The sequence below is a fragment of the Crocodylus siamensis genome, chromosome 15 (genome assembly GCF_052110815.1).
Source record: "Crocodylus siamensis isolate JL-2025a chromosome 15, ASM5211081v1, whole genome shotgun sequence".
Taxonomy (NCBI): domain Eukaryota; kingdom Metazoa; phylum Chordata; order Crocodylia; family Crocodylidae; genus Crocodylus; species Crocodylus siamensis.
In genome coordinates, this window is record NC_143409.1 from 7,873,179 (window position 1) to 7,889,860 (window position 16,682).

The 16,682-nt window shown below is 42.4% G+C and overlaps 1 protein-coding gene across 12 annotated transcripts in view; it reads right to left on the minus strand.

Annotated features, from left to right (window-relative positions):
• MEF2A (myocyte enhancer factor 2A) overlaps positions 1-16,682 on the minus strand; it is a 150,680-nt gene that overhangs the window by 90,503 nt on the left and 43,495 nt on the right. For all 12 annotated transcript variants that reach the window (XM_090029668.1, XM_090029660.1, XM_090029656.1 and 9 more), the window contains one exon: positions 1,957-2,161. In XM_090029668.1, coding sequence (XP_089885794.1) covers positions 1,957-2,010 — 54 coding nt within the window. In that variant the 5' untranslated portion in view covers positions 2,011-2,161. The remainder of the gene's footprint in view (positions 1-1,956; positions 2,162-16,682) is intronic.

Here is a 16,682-nt window from a genome sequence, read left to right on the forward strand (position 1 = left end):
ATTATTGCATCCAAGTGCAAGACTTGCCACTTGTCTTTGGTGAACTTTGTCCAATTAATTTTGGACCTTTTCTCCAGATGAGAGGATGAGGAAACCATAGCTCTTTTCTACTAGTTAAACCACTATCTACCCAGTGAATGCATGTATTCCCAAGTTAAATGACAGCTACTTCACAGTCAGGGTGCAGTATTGGTAAACTGCCAGAGTCTTGAAATTCTGGAAGTATTCTTCCTAAGGAACTAAGTTCTACATTTTTCATTTCATCCAAGGAGGATCTCAACAGAATACAAATATCTATTTTTACTTAAATCAGCAGGTAACAACACAGGAGCTTTTAAATCTTTGTCATGTACTACAAAAATTCCAAATCCTTACCCTTGAAAGAGGATGCTCAAAAATGTGCATCACACATGCCTGTCTGCATCTAAAGCATGGGTTGTCATGTTGGTCCCCATCTGTGAAAAGTAGCTGCATAATGCCTTTGGCCAGTCCAGAACCTGGCTAACCAGGGCCCACTGATAATGTGGGAGGTCAAACCAGGAGGGCAGGTAACAGGATCAGCAATGAGAAGCTTTGTTTTCATTGATCACAAATACAACTTCTCTAACCAATGTGATTCAAAGCTGTCCTGGTGCAGCATGTTGAACCACAGGAATCAACTCAATGGCAAGCTAACTACAGGTAGTTTAAAAACATCCATATGTGAGTGGCAAACCGAGCCTGGTACCAATCTTCTCTAACCCGAGAACAGTGACCTCATGATAGATGCGAGAAGATGCTTGATACCAGCCATCACGGTAGTGGAACACAGCAACATGCACATGGCTCAATGCAACTACTCATCAACAAGCTTTGTGTATGATTAATGGCACCAGATTGGTGCACAATATTCTGCAATTGAATAGCAGATGGCAAGTGAGGATGTTTGGAAGGTGTTCAGCAGGCTGTAGATATGTATCAGTGTAATTTCTCATGTAGAAACTTATTCCAAAATAAGAATGACCTTTGTCAAATTAGCTTAAACGGCTTCCAAGCTGACAAATTAAACCAGAAAAAGGCCCACAAATGCCAAAATAAGAATGCCTACAAAGAAAATTATAGCAGTGTGTCTAAAGTGCAGTATTATTTTTCTCCAAAAAATTTCCAACAATTGTGGATGTTCCCTATTATTCATATCAATGCTAATGATTTTTTTTTAATCCCTTAAAACTCTTTACTCCAATGACATCCTGCAGCAATAAGTTCTACAGGATAACTGCGTGTAGAAAAATATTTCCTTTGATAAGTTTTGAATTTACCATATCCTGATTATCATGGAAGCTTTCCATGTTCTACTGCTACACAAAAATGGTGAACAGAAGGGTCCAATCTACCTTCACATGCTATTCTTAGCATTCACTGTTTAAAGCAGTGCACTGTTGAGCACATTTTTTATTCTTCATTTTTTATCTCCTGATAAGTAGCTTACTACAGCCATCTATGACCAGACACACAATTTGGAATAGCAGGCATATAAGCAGATCTGGGGGGTGGAAACTGAAAAAAAGTCATAGCTGGCAATCAGGTGTGGGTTGTATTACCTACAGACTGCAGCAAACCTACTTTTCTAAATTAACATACAAAAAGTACAGAAAACCTTCAGCTATAAAACAGTGACTACAAACATGCCTCTTTTCACTCATAGCAAGAAAAGCAGTAATTTTCCAAGGGCCTCCAATATACCATGTTAGTGGAGCTATTAATTACACAGATACTGAAAAACAACTGCAGATAACTGAATAAAGCGGTTATTTTACATTTTAATTTTAACACTTATTTATATTCTGGCAATGCCCACAAGGTGCCATCCATAGACAGAACTCTACTCCAAAGGAAAAGAGAAGAAAACCTACTCAAAATTTCAATGTCTATTTTTAAAAGTTTATTGTGAACTTAAATTAAATCTTAGTTTCTCACCTGTCTGTTCCGTTCATCCATTATTCTTGTGATCTGTATTTTCTTCCTCCCCATTTTCACCGTCCTTTCCTTTCCCTTTTTAGTCCAGGAACACAATAATCCAAGAAATCTCTCTCTTCAGTATCCTAACACATGATACTTCGTTCTTCTGCACTAGTTTGTCTTCCACCCAACAAAATGGTTGATGTTTCTTTACATAAAAAACCTAAAAGTAAAAAAAAGTAGTTATACTTAAATCATTTTGCTTTTAGTATTTTCAAAGTTCAATAATTTCATGTTGACAATGCTTTCAGTCTAAGCAATTCCTGTTATATGAACCAACACATACCTCCCAAACATATATCTTGTCCATTACTACCATATCAAACCATACACGTTTTCCAACCAATTGAAATCAAGCCATGCCAGTAAGTTAGACCCATGCGCTGCTGTATACCAGAACTCATAGCTAGGAGTCAAAAGGTGCTCAGTGATTTTATGTGCTCTACCTAAGACACCTTGAAAAGTCCTGATTTTCTGGGAGGATGGATATTCAGCACTTTCTGAAAGCCCTTTCAAAAGGTACAGGTTTCCCTCGCTTTTTGCAGGCTCTGTATATGTGAATTCACTCTTCTGCGATGACCCATTTTATACCAAAAATTTGTTATATGCAAGGTAAATTCACTCTTCTGCAATCCGTGGGGCAAAAGCCTGTAGTCCACTTTTGTGCGGTGCATTGTGGGAGTGACACGCACCAAAATATAGTCTCCTGTGTGGATCTGTGCAACTTGCTCATTGTCTGCAGGTGCCATCCTCATTACAATAGTGCCCTGTGCTTGGGTGTGCTGTCTGCTGTTGGCGAGTACCAAAACTGCCTTGTAAAAGTGGTAGAAATGCGTCTGGGGGGCAGTACAGTCAAGGTCTTGGCACTTATCCCTATTTGTTACATGGTAAAGCAGGTTCCCTTTCTGCGAATTTGAGTTACGCGCCGTTATCCAGGAACGCATGTACTGTATAAAGTGAGGGAAACCTATAACCAAACTTGACACTCATAAAAATTACAAAACAATGACATACAACTTATTTTATTTTGCTTTTGCAACATTTTAATTATGTCATAACAAAGTTGATTCTCTGTCCAAAAACTGAATTCAATGTCAAGTATTTTACCAGACAGGTGTCACCACTTTAAGTCCATTTATGCTTTTTAATTTTATTTAGATCCCAATTGTTTCAGAACTGGGGTCAGCTGTATCCCCGAGATGAAAGTTTCAGTGATAGATCTTTTTTAAACAAATCATGTTTTTAGTATATTCAGCCAACGCTATAAATGTATTTTTCCCCACAGGTCTGGTTCACAAGTAGCTAGACACTGATGAATAGCTGAAAATTTCTCAAGGTTATGCTCACTATATTGACTTGCAAATTTTCACACATCTACTAACAAGTCAATTACCAACTCTGCACTTCTGCTGTTTTGACAAAGCCCTGCCTTTAGAAAGATTTGCACTGGATGAGCACAACTGAAAGGGCAACCGAGTCAGAGACTGAATTTTCACTAACAAGCATGAACAAGTGATAGGAAACGGGTGCAAGTCTGTAACACAACAGATGTTCTGTGCACATAAACTGCTTTCAAAATGGCCAAAACTGGTTTAGGATAAGCCTGGATGGATGTATTGTAGCATCAGGCTTAACTGATTTAGGTTAAATTGGTTTACTGAACTTCTGTCCCAAATTTAACCACCTACACAGCTTCTAAGTATCTAAGTCAATACTCATAATTCTACTCCCACAGCCCTCTCAGAAGTCACTAGGGCACAACAGTTCACTCTCCCTCTCCACATAGGGCCTCAAAACAATGCTAGGCAACTAGATTTGGACTCCTGCACATGCTCAAGCAGCCATTCCAGTTTGCACATGTGCACTTCAGTCTCACCAAAGCTTTGGTGCAATCTAGTTTGGTCTGAGAAGCACATAAATTATGCCCAAGTCCCTAGGCAAAGAAAAACCACACCAAAAACCTGCTTGAGGCCGACATCATGAGTCAGGAGAAGAGGAAGACCCACCCACCCTTCACCTGACAGCTTAGCAAGTTCAGGTACTTGGTCAGGGTGCAAGAAACCTGGGTTCTGAGCCTTTCAAACCTTCTGAGGCAGTCTGAAATACTATTTCCCTTCTCCCAAAAGAGCATGGCAAAGACTATGGCTAGGGGAAGCTGAGGAAATCCTCTAGCCATTCTTTTGAAGCTGCTTGATCTACTGGGTGGAAAGAAATGCAGAAACCATGGGAGAAGACATGCAAGACGTCTGGACTTTGCAGGTTAAGTTGAGTTCTGATACAACTCATTCATAAGAGCTATTATTCGTTAGTATGTATGACAAGGAAAGGAGTCCAAATAGTCACCGTATTACAGTCTGTACTTTGCTTGTCCAGCTTTCCAATTCAGAACGTCTTTTGAAACTGACTCCTGAATATTTTAAGATGGCTGTCACAAATACCCTATTCTTTAAGCCACATGTAGAAAATTGTGTAACCATGCCACAAACCATCTCACAATTAATAAGTAGCGACAGCAAGAGACGATTAGTCACAGCCTGCACTTCAAAATCTATTCACCCTGCACTGAGGGAATAACCATGACATTCTGATGCTGATGCAGCTTAAAAAGGAAGTGAGGGGATATCACAAGAGCAGGAAATGTCATTTTATATTTCTCTGACATCAACAGTCTCCCCTGTTAGAATATCATGAACTGCCCAAGAGATGCAGTATTATACAGAACACAAAATTTTAAATTGGCACAAAATACTAAAATTATGTCATGTCCATTATTTAAGAGGGTAAAACGACACTCTGCATGTTATAAATTACATTTTGAATCATTAAAACGTGCACTATCTATACAAAATAACAGCAGCATGACAGATCGCGTATTCTTCCAAATATTTCCAACCAACCTACTATGACCTACTAATTAGGATGCACACCCCAGGTATCTCAAGCAGGGGTTCCTACACTTGCAATACAATCCTAAAACCATAGGCAAAAGTCAAAGTCAAATTCAACCCCACCCTGATGAGCTACAATACCACCAACCATGTGACAAGGACAACAAAATCCTTCCGGTCATCTACAGGCCTCAGCTTGAATACCCTGGACACATCAATAATGACTTCCTACCCTACACCTCCTGGGAAGCAATGACCACCTCAAGGCAGGCTTGGGGAAAAGCCTGTCCTGTCTTACAAGCCAGGACCAAACTCAAACAACATCTCTCCAGCAACAGACTACCTAAATTCAATCTCACTAAGCTACCAGGGCTTGGTACAGACCCAGATGCTAGCTGTGCCCCCCACAGTAACACAGGCTACACCACCACTGGACCAAACACCACAGTTTGTAGAGTTAATTTATCTGGCTCCTCACCCAGTGTCATATATGCTATCACCTTCTTACAATGTCCCTCTCCTGTCTCCATTGGACAGATGGGATGATCCTTATGTGGAAGAATGAATGGACAGTGCTTTGATATCACAAGAGCAGGAGACTCAAAATGTACAACAAAGCCTACGGCAGGACACTGCATCACTGACTTGAAAGTAGCTGTTCTTCAAACACCACAACTTTAAAAAAAAAAAACAACATCCTGAACTGAAAATTGCAGAAAAATAAATCATCCAGATTGGGCTGCATGAAGCATGGTCTGAGAGACTATAGATTTTTATCCCATTACTGAGATTAGAGTTTATAACCCCCATATTCCTCAGTGGTTTAACTCCCTCATTTATCTTTATCGACCTATTCAACCCAGCTTCATCTCTCTCATAAGGTCCCCTCCCTCTACCTTTCATACAAAATTCCCTTCTATTTACAACCCCAAGGCTTCCTCCAAGTCCATTCACAGCATCTGGCAAGGTAGACTATGTAAACATATGCCTCACTGAACCAATTAGGTCTCAAAGGTGCCACCCTAATCTGCCTTCTACCCTTCACTTGTAAACATGAGGAGGAGTCAAGCTACTCACCTAAACAGTTTTTTTGGGCAGGTTTTGCCATGCATGCCATTGCAAGTATTTGCTACCGGTATCCCAAAGCTACCTAACACTCTTCACGGAGTCTGGGGACTAGCAAGGGAGACCACTGAGAATACAGCATATTCTCCAATTCCCAGGTCTTCATTGGCTCAAAAAAAATACACTAAGACCAGCCACTACAGGAAACATCAGACATCACTTCTTGTGCTGGCGGGAGCATGATCACTCAGTTATTCTGTGAGGATGGCATACATCTAGTCAACCTACATGAGACCTGATATGTTGCTATCACCATCACCAATGAAATTACAGTAAGTCATCCTGCAAGATCCACTCGCTGAATGCCAAGGCTGTTTACACTGGAAGCCAGCATGCAGTACTTAACATCACACCCTGCTTCCCCATATACCAAGCCAAACTCATCTGGCTATCTGCCAGACAGGGCCAGCATGTGCAACACACAGGCCAGACAGACTCAGGCAGCACTGCGGGTAGCATGATAGGGCTCTGCAAGGTGGACCTTTTGACTCTCCTCTACTAAACTAAACATTTCCATGTAGACAAGTTCCATCTGTCCATTTAAATTCTTAACTGCATCTCAGGACTGTGTATTTAAAAAAACCAGTATTTTTTAAATACATTTTTACTACATACTTTAATACAAATACACACCAACTTCCCCAAGCTTTATTCAGTAGGAAAGGCACAGATGGTATTTCATTAGTGAGCGGGTCAGTTTATGAACAGTAATTCTTCCACCTACATGAATCCATCTGCAAGTCTTCCAACTGCACTGTGTGGTATACAAGTACCAATTTACATTTTGGTTATTTACGGTGCAGTTTTTTATTTTTCCTTTCCACAAGGGTTTTACCCTTGATCTAAAAGTATAGGAGGTGAAATTCAAGATTCATTTTGTTTCTACTTAAAAGCTTTAATTTAAAATTAAAATCACAGCTGCATGACTAAAAGCACACATTTTAGTAATTCTATACGCCTTGGGAAACTTTGTATCATGAAAAGTTCTTGCCCCCACGCCAACAACAAAAGGATGGCTAAATAATAATAGTCAAGTTAAATTAGCAGGCACAAATTAGGCAGATTAAAAATTAAATTAATGTTTAAAACTTGGGTAGTTTGATATTAACATATTTGCACAACAGCATCACAGTAGCTATCACCACAATCTTAGCTCTGGCACTACTGAGCCACAACACAAGTGAAATCTCATCCTGCACAAAGGAGTGCCAGGTACCTATTAAATAAAATGATCAAGCAGAGAAAAAGGGTGGGGGAAATGCACAACACTTCCTGGTTCAGTGCAAGAATACCACATGCTAAGCCTGGGGTGGCGATAGGTTTAAGTACTAATTTGTGCAACTTCTTCCTGAGTTTCCTTGGTTTCTACCCCATTTTTAATTTTAACATCCTTAACAACAAGGCACACTAAAAGCAGTGATAATTCCACAATTAAAACAAAACTGTTACCTAAGTAGCATCAAAAGAAAGTATATGGTTGGCAAAATATTCTCTCTTGATCACACATTCTCACCAAACCCAATTCAAATAAGAAACTCAACTGAGGCACATTCTTAAATCTCCCTGAGGTTTATTAAATGAAAAACTAAGTAATTAAATTATCATTATTTAGAAAGAAGATATTAATGACTTAGTAGAAACAATTAATGTTAGCACCTACTTAATATTTTGAAGCCTTCTGAAAAAATTAGGTGCAAAAATACGTTTCAAAATTATTGTGCTTTGCTTTCCATTTTATTTTGAATATGGGCTTTTCCAACATGGATTCAATATTTCTTTGGCAATTTACAATGCCATATTCCCAGTTCAGCAATTTGCCACAATAAACCAAAAACAAATAGGATAATTGCAGATAATTTGCATGACGCAGGCTCACTTAAGAAAAAAAACAATAATTATGCGGACTACCACTTAAGGAGGCACGTGTTTAAAAATTACTAAAATGGTATGATTAACTTCTAAATATCTAAGGATATATTTATAGTTTAAAATATAGTTATAAACTACAATATATTAAGAAGTCTTTAAGGAAAATGAGATTGAAGGACACAAAACTATAAACTGCATTTTTTTAAACTAACAAATTCATGACAAGACATATGCTGAATGTTCTCTAGTGTTCTCGTGCAGAACTCCTGAATTCTGAATCAAACTCCCTGAATGATTTACAATGTAATCCTCCATGAACGATAAGCTCTGTGCATCTCATTTTACTCATCTGTAAAATGGCGATCTAGCCCACAAACGCATTATGCTGAGAAACTTAATATTTGTAACACACTTCAAAAACTTTAGTGAATAGCAGTTTGATTTATTTGCCTGTAGGAAGACATTCACAAAACAAAGAAACAGCTGCTTTAAAGCGATGTGTGGTGACATATGCCAATTATTTCACAGGTCTCAATATAAAACAAATCAGCACTGCAATCCTTTGATACAATCTTCTTCGTTTGTTAGAAGAGACAAGAATTTCCTTATGATCTAGACTATTAATCATTAACTTTTACAGAGACAAATCAAAAGGAGGTTTTGACGCTGGAGCAACTGAAAAAAAAATAGTCAGCCAACTATTTTTACTTGAGGTTTCCAAACAATTCAGCCTTGGAAAGAAATCAATTGTGGAACATTTATGCTGAAGGGATTTTCACTCGCATAAAAATCTCTTGAACTTAATTGTTACAAGCACTTACTGAAAATTTGGACTTAGATTGGAACCTGGAATCAATGTTAACAATAGCATGCATTGCTCTTGCTTCTATAATACAGTTTTAAAAATTCACAACGTTTCTGGAACCTTAATATTACGTAAAAAAAATCACTTTTCAAGGCTTAGTTTTTCAATCTTTAGTTACAGATATAGTCACACTACGCATTCAGGTGTTATAACAACACTTACTGTCTGGATTTGCTTCTTCTGCATGTTCATTAAGATAAAACTTTCCAACAATCATTTTTTTTATTTTCAAATGACTACCAAATGACTACCAATTGAAACTTCTGTTGAACTTCTGAATTACCTTGTCTCACTAGTGTACTACACAGAGAAGGAAAAAGCAAATGAAAGATATGACAGAAAACATAAGATAACAGCATTTTAAAGATATTCCTAAATTCATGGTGCTCAACTTTCCTTACCACCCCAAATCCTACCACTATCAATAAGTCTTCAACAATCCCCATGGGCTATTTAGTGTTTCACAAACACATAGGTTAGACACCATTTATTTGCATAAAAATGAAATAACAAACCCTTTAAGAACTGTAGTTTATGCTACTGTCTGAACTACTTGGCAAATAAAAGTAATGTCGTCAAGGCCTTCACCAGCTGCAATTTCTAGAAAAAAAATTTAGCAGAAGAGTACTTGGAAGCAGATAAGCTTCTAATAGATAGGAAACAATAGGAAGTTCAAGGAATAGTAGTGGGGTAAGATACCCACCACGATCTCTTCTGCTGCCCAGGGTAGTAAGAGGAAATGGGCAAGGGTTGCAATTGCTCAGCCCTTTATCTCCTCACACAGGAATACAAGTCATTCAGGGAATACCTATGCCCCAAGAAAGTAGCATTCAACAACAAACAAACAAAACAAAAAACAAACAAAAAACCCCAACCCAATGAAGTTAAAATCAAATCCTCCATTCATGAAACAAACAGATCCTCCAATTGGCTCACTCTGATGTACTCTGAGGACATGCATATTATTATTACTGTATCCTCTCTCCACCTGTTTCCTCAGTCCTGGTTCTGATGGTTCATTACCATCACAGTGGAATTCAGTCTTAATTTTGGTTTTAAGGACATGGACTGTGGGACTCTCTCTCTGTACTCGCACTCAATTTAGCACAAATGGTGCCCAAATACTAAGTAGGGCTTTTGCTTACTCCCGTAAAACAAATGTTCTCCACAGCACAACTGTCATATATATTACATTACTTGTTATATTACCTGCACCTCACATTAACAACTTGCAGTGATCTGCAGTAGATGGGCAAACAAAATTATCTGCATTTTACACAATGAAACACCAAGAAGCACAGACCCCATCACTGCCCCAAACACCCTTCCTGATGGCATAGTCTGAGAAGCTAAACCTCCCCCCGCCCCATATCCCAGTTTCCTGAAGTCATTCTTTTCTAAGGACCTCAAATGGCAGGTGATATAGAAGCATTGTTGTAAAACAATACACTTTTTCCTTCCCCAAAATAATTTCCTGACCAAAACAAAAAAAGGAGTTAATATTGAAACAATTTAAAAACAGGAAATCATGAGGAAGAGAACATATTTTTTCACATTATCTTACATTATTCTTTGTGTGCATCAGCTACAGCACAAGAAAAAAAAGTCTGCCTTTGGGAGCCAGACTACATCAACAGATTGTATCTATAGACCTAGATGGATTTGTGGCATTTTTATAACTGAATATGCCCTTCAATTTCTAGACTCAAAATACAAATTCGATGCTCTAAGAAGCAGCTAAAAATATAAAGGTTTTAAAATAAATTCCTCCAAAACTATTTTACAAGACTTCAAAGCATGTTGAAAGATTTAGAACAACAATAAACATTTGAACAACGTTTGAGCTTGCAAAGGTGGGGCCTTTTCTGTAGTTCTCTTATACATAAAATATGCATTCATTCCCCAAAACAAAGCTTAAAATGCAACATCAGGTTACATGCAGGACCACAAAAGTCTAGGTTACAAGGAATTTGAAAAATGCATCAAGGCATGAATCAGGAATCAGATTCTGGCTCTTAATGCAGGGAGGAAGCAATCACTTTCTTGTTTACTAAGATATATGCGATAACTTGTTTTAAGCCAAGGCTCTGCAACTTCTAGGTGGCCAGGGCTGCATGCCCCACAGACTGAACACTGTAGAGCAGGGACGGGCAATTATTTCAGGTGGAGGGCCGCTTACCGAGTCTTGGCAAGCCATCGAGAGCCGCATGACAGGCAGCTACAGGCAGATAAATATTAATTTTCTGAATTGTTTAGGGGTTCCAGATAAAATAGCCTGGTGGGCTACATCCGGCCGGCTGGGCCCTTCAGAGTTCATATCACGCAATGTCGCAATGTGACCAAGTATTGGTACGAAAAGGGCGGGGAGGGGGCTGCTGGAGACCCATGGTACGTCACTGCAGGCTCCCCCACTGCACTGCATGGGGGCTCCAGGTCCCTGGCTCTGAGTTATGCTGCACCACTTGCTACTTCAGCTGAAGCAATGGGAGCAGCAGCAGCAGCTGGCTGAGAAGCTGGAGGTTCCATGTTATCCCCTCATGGGCCACAGGTTGCCAACTTGCCAGCTATGATAAAAGATATATTTACCCAAATAACCTTGCCTTCTATAATGATATACTTTCAGCTAAAAAGAAGGATACGTCATTCAGGAACTCAGCTGGTTCCCAAGAAGAATTCAGTTCCGTATGACTATGAATGAATTATTTGCCACCTGCTTCACTCCATGTTCCTGCCACAACCTTTATTTATTTATTTACTTACTTACTTACTTACTGCCTTTTACTGTTCTAGCCATGGCTGATGACTGGTCAAACTGGGTGCCTGATTTAGAGTCAAGAAGGAACTCTTTCCCCTAAATCACAGCATCACAGAAAATGAGGGTTGAAGGGAACTCAGGAGGTCACATCTAGTCCAACCCCCCACTCAAAGCAGGACCAGCCCCAACTATTTCACCCTAGCCAAAGCTTTGTCCAGCCAGGTCTTAAGATCATCCCAGGATGCAGCTTCCACCACCTCTCTGGCTAACCTGGTCCACTACCATCCAAGTGAGAACTTTTTTCCTAATATCTAACCTAAACTTCCCTTGCTACAACTTGAGCCCATTGCTCCTTGTTCTGTCATCTGCCCCCACTGAGAACAGTCCAGCTTAGGGGCAGGCAATTCTTTTGACTGGAGGGCCACTTGAGGAATTTCAGTGAGCTGTCGCAGGCTGGTGGGGAGAGGGAGTACTGCCCTGACCCAGCAGGGGAGAAGAGAGGAAGGAGGGAATGGTTCCTATCTGGCTCAGGCCCATCTGCCCCACACCCACCACCGGGGGTGCCCAACAGAGCGGGCAGGCAGGGTCTCCATGAAGCCCAGCCAGCAGCCCCGCAGGCAGGGCCACGCTCAGCCAGGTGGGTGGGATGGGGCTGCAGGCAGGCAGTGTTCTTGTCTCAATTCTGTAGACCAGTGGGAGTCGACCTTTTGGCAGGCGTGCTATAAAATTAGCCCAGGATCCTCGCCTAGTGCCACCCTGATCACCTTCCCCTGCCTGACGTGCTGCTCTGCTTTTTGTTCCCTACCCAGTCTGCTGCTCTGTTTTCTACTTCCTGACCTGTCTGCCACTCTGTTGCCTGTCTCCTCCCCAATCTAGTATATGCCACACACACAGGCTGCCTCTGCCACTCACGGCATGCAGGCTGACCACCCCTAAAACACACTATCTTTGTACCTCTCCATAGTCCATGACCCACCAAAGGCCTAAATCCTGCATTGAGGCGTAATCCAAGAAAATCAGCTGTTCCATATGTTCCTCAGGGCCCCGAGTAAAAGCAATCCTTCCAGCAGAAAGACTGGAACTGCCCAAATTCATTGCAGTGGAAGTCGTTAGAATGATAGTGAGATCATCAGTGGGGTATAAACTCAAAAAAGGCCAGAGGCTTCAGAAAGCTCATCTCTAAGCACATCACTATACACTCAAGGGCAATGACAATTAACTGAATGAAAAAAATGTGGTTACTGACTTTTTGGATGGTCTTAGAGGAGGACATGCTCAGTAAAAATCTAGAAGACGACTAATTTTTACCTGAACATATACTACTTTGGAAGCATCTTCCCACTCTGTGAAAAAGTGTTAAATATAAAGCAAAGGTAATACATTCAGGTCAGAGAAACACTACAGTCTGATAGCATAAAACACCTTCAAGCTGTGCATGTTAAAACACCTTCAATCCGTTTAAAACATCACTAAAACAAATGTATCACCAGCATCTTCTGCTTTCCCAGTGGTCTTCATGTTTTATTAGCCATTTCAGTAAAGCTTTGACTTTCATTATGGCTAACTTGGCTCTCAGCACTTTTTCCATCTTAAGTTCCTAGGTTCATTAACCATACTTTTTACTCCACTTTAACTTTTGGGTAAAATATGCAACTCAATATCCGGCCAGTTTATACATAAATTAAAACAGGATTGTATGCAAAAGTTGTAAGAAACACTTTGAGCACATTCTCTGGGGGTATAAACCAGAATAGTTTCACAGAAGTCAAAAAAGCCCAGTGAATAGCCACAACCTGAAGATCTGGCCCATTAGCTGCACGCAAACTTTGAATTAATTTTAATTCAGCAACACCTCATTTCACCTCTACTTCAGATTATATGAAATATTTGGACAGCCCAATGCATAACACTGTTTGACTGGATATCTATGTATGCCACATTAGAAAGGATTTGGACCTTCTGTATAGCAAGCACTATTTCCCAAACAGCCCTGATTCCATTTTCTAGAGTTGTGTGATCATGAAACACTAATTATTATACACAAAAAGCAGACTTCCTGAAACTTTAACAATTGATTTCTCTAGCTTGCATGATTAAAACCTTGACCAAAATCTGACTATGCCATCAACAATTTCTTTTCTTATAACATTTCCTTACATGAAATCTCTCTCTTTTCTTCTTCTGGCACAGAGGTTGAGGGATGGCAAGAGGAAGGGGTAATTAGTAAAGAAAAAGATGTTGCTCACGCAGAGGTTAGAAAAATCCAGAATTAAGCTTTGACAGGCAACCTTAATTCAATTTCTGCGTGTACATGCATTATAATAGAGTATTTAATTACATATTCCCACACTTTTTTCCATACGCCTCCTGCCTCATTCAGGGTACAGGAACATTTTTCTCTGGGGAGGAATCAGAGCTGTACAGTAAAGGAGACTGTTGTCTAAATTATCCTAAATCCCTCATTCACTTCAGGCTATGGAAAGGACACAGTGAATGAAATACAGGACTGCAGGAGAGATCAGGATTGCCTGAGAGGTAAGAAAGTTGAATGCTGCCCTGGAGTACTGGATCATAACTATAACTGCCACAAAGATCCTAAAAGAGTCTAAGGAAGTGGCATTTAAAAAAACAAAAAAAATTGCTCACTAACTGTGTATTTCTCATTTAATGGGTGCCTGCCTTGAGACCTCTGGTCTGATTTGCAGAAATAATGGGCACCATGGTTGCTAACCAACAATTTTTTAATTTTATTTTTTTTACTGACAATCAGCAAACTTTTTACTGACACTTTTGTTTAAACTAGCAGTAAAAAAAAGGCGGGGGAGGGGGGAGATTGGCAACCTTGTGTAGCATCCCTGCACATCTACAATAATATTTTTACACCCTGGTGCCCCCACCATGATGGTCCCCTACTTAACGCCCAGCCTGACCCCCTGCTGGCCCTGCTTCCCCATACTGTCAGACTCCCCACCCGCTGCCTGTCCCCTACCTACTAGTCCCATAGCTCCAACCCATCCCTATTCTGCCTGGTTCAGTGACAATCATACAACAGCAGCACTTGCTAGGAGGCTCTAGTGCAGGGGTCGGCAACCCCCGGCACGTGTGCTGAGCATGGCACGCGAGGCCATTTTGCTTGGCATGCCACCACCAGCCCCAGCTCTAGGTAAACTGCTGCCAACCACAAAGCCCAAGCTGCTCCCAGCAGGCAGGGCTGGGTGCAGCAGACAGGCTGCAAACAGCTGTGCTGGGCTCCAACATCAATGTGTGCACGTGTGCTTTAGAGCAGGCAGTGGGGGAGGGGCCTGAGGCAGCGCAACCTTGGTCTCTCCCCCACTCCCAGCACAAAGGTGATATCAGGGCCCGGCCCAGCCCAGCTGTTTGTAGACAGCCTGGGCTCTGGGCAGCTGCAGCAAGTAGGCTTCAAACAGCTGTGTCGGGCTCCACAGCTCCATCATCAGCTCCATGCTGGTAGTGACTGCACATGCACCTCAGAGAGAATAGCAGGAAGGCTGTGCTGCCTCAGGCAGGGCAGAGGAGGTGTAGTCATCCTGGCCGACACCATCCTCCCCAGCCTAGTCCTGGCATCTGCTGCCTGAGGTAATGGGGAGCTCAGGAAGTGGAGCCCTCCTGACTGAGTCTGCAAATCAGAACAAGCAGGAGAGGGTGGGTGAATAACTGAGTGAATTCATCGGGCCTCAGCCAGCCCCAGCCCAGCCCCGAGACTGCCAGCAGGCTCCTCTCCCCAGCTGGGCAAAGCCAGGGGCGACCCCCCACCGTGACAAGCAAGAGCAAGGCCAGGAGCAGGGAGAGCAGCGCTGTGAATCCCCTGTCGGGCTTGGCTCCCCCTGCCTCTCCCAGTGCCAGCAGCACCACACTGGAGCAGGACGAGGAGAAGAGGAGAGGCTGTGCTCCCCGCCCCAAGCTTCCTGGCCCCTGCCGCTCAGACCCAGGCTAATGCCCAACCAAGGAGCAGCTGTGTGGGGACTGACAGACCCAGCCTGCCCTGCTGTATCAGTTCCTCCTGGATCTGGTGGCTTCCCCCAGGGCAGAGCCTGGGAGATGGGGCCTGGAAGACTCCTGGTCTGCACTTCCTGGTAGCAAAAGGGTAAGGGGGGAGGGGCTGAGGTGAGTGACGTCTGACCCTCTGCTACTCCCCCTGCATCCCCTGGCTGAGTGGGAGGGGGGCTTAATCCCCTCTATTCCTCCCACAAACTGGAGGGAGGGGGTCAAAGGAGTCCCTGAAAAGGCTGCTCAGCCCTCTAGCTAATGCCAGCTTGTGTGCTGTGACCCCCCTGCCCAAAAAACTGGCTAGTTTTGAAGTGACTTTGGGCTATAAATTTAGCTGACACCTGGCAACCCTGCTGGCTACAAGCAGCTGCTCCAGGCTCTGGAGCCCAGTCATCAGCTCTATGCTGGCAGCAGGGGAGTGGCTGGGGTTACACTGCCTCAGCTCCCCCCCCACAACTTTCTGCTCTGAGGCACGCATGCAGCTGTTTGCAACCTCCTGGCTGCAGCCAGCACCAGCTCTGGGTAGCTGCTACCAACCATGGAGACCAGGCTGCTTGCAGCTGAGCCTACCTGATTCCCACCCACTCCAAGCCCAACACTGGCCCAGCCCCACCTACTGGGATGAGGCTAGCACTGCCCCTTGCCAGGAGTGCCACACCTTTGCAGGCAAAGTAGCTGTGTGGAGTGGGTGGGTGGTTGGGATGATGGGCAGGCTCCAGGCCAGGGCCTCAGCTGTCCATACTGCAGCCCACGGGCTGGCTTCCCAGGGAAGCACAGGGGCTCTGGCAGGCCCAGAGCATTATTGGCTCAGACTTTGTCCAGTGGCTCAGCAGCCCAGCTCTGTGCACCCAGGCATTGGGTTCTGTGTGTGCACACATGTCTGGTTCTGGATGCGTGTGTACATGCAGCTGTTCTGCTTCTCTGTTTGTACACATGTGGTTCTGTGTGTGTGCATGCATATGCACATGCCTGGTTCTCCCTTTGCTCTCTCCTCTTTTTCTTTCTTTCCCCTTTCTCTCTCTCTCTCTCTCTCTCTCTGCAACATGCTTAACAAAAAAAGGACACAACAACAAAGGCAATGTTTATTATTAACTATACTAATATGCAGTGCATCCTGCCATGTATCACCCTCCAATTTTGTTTTTCTGGCATGCTGGCACTCCAGCACCTTCCA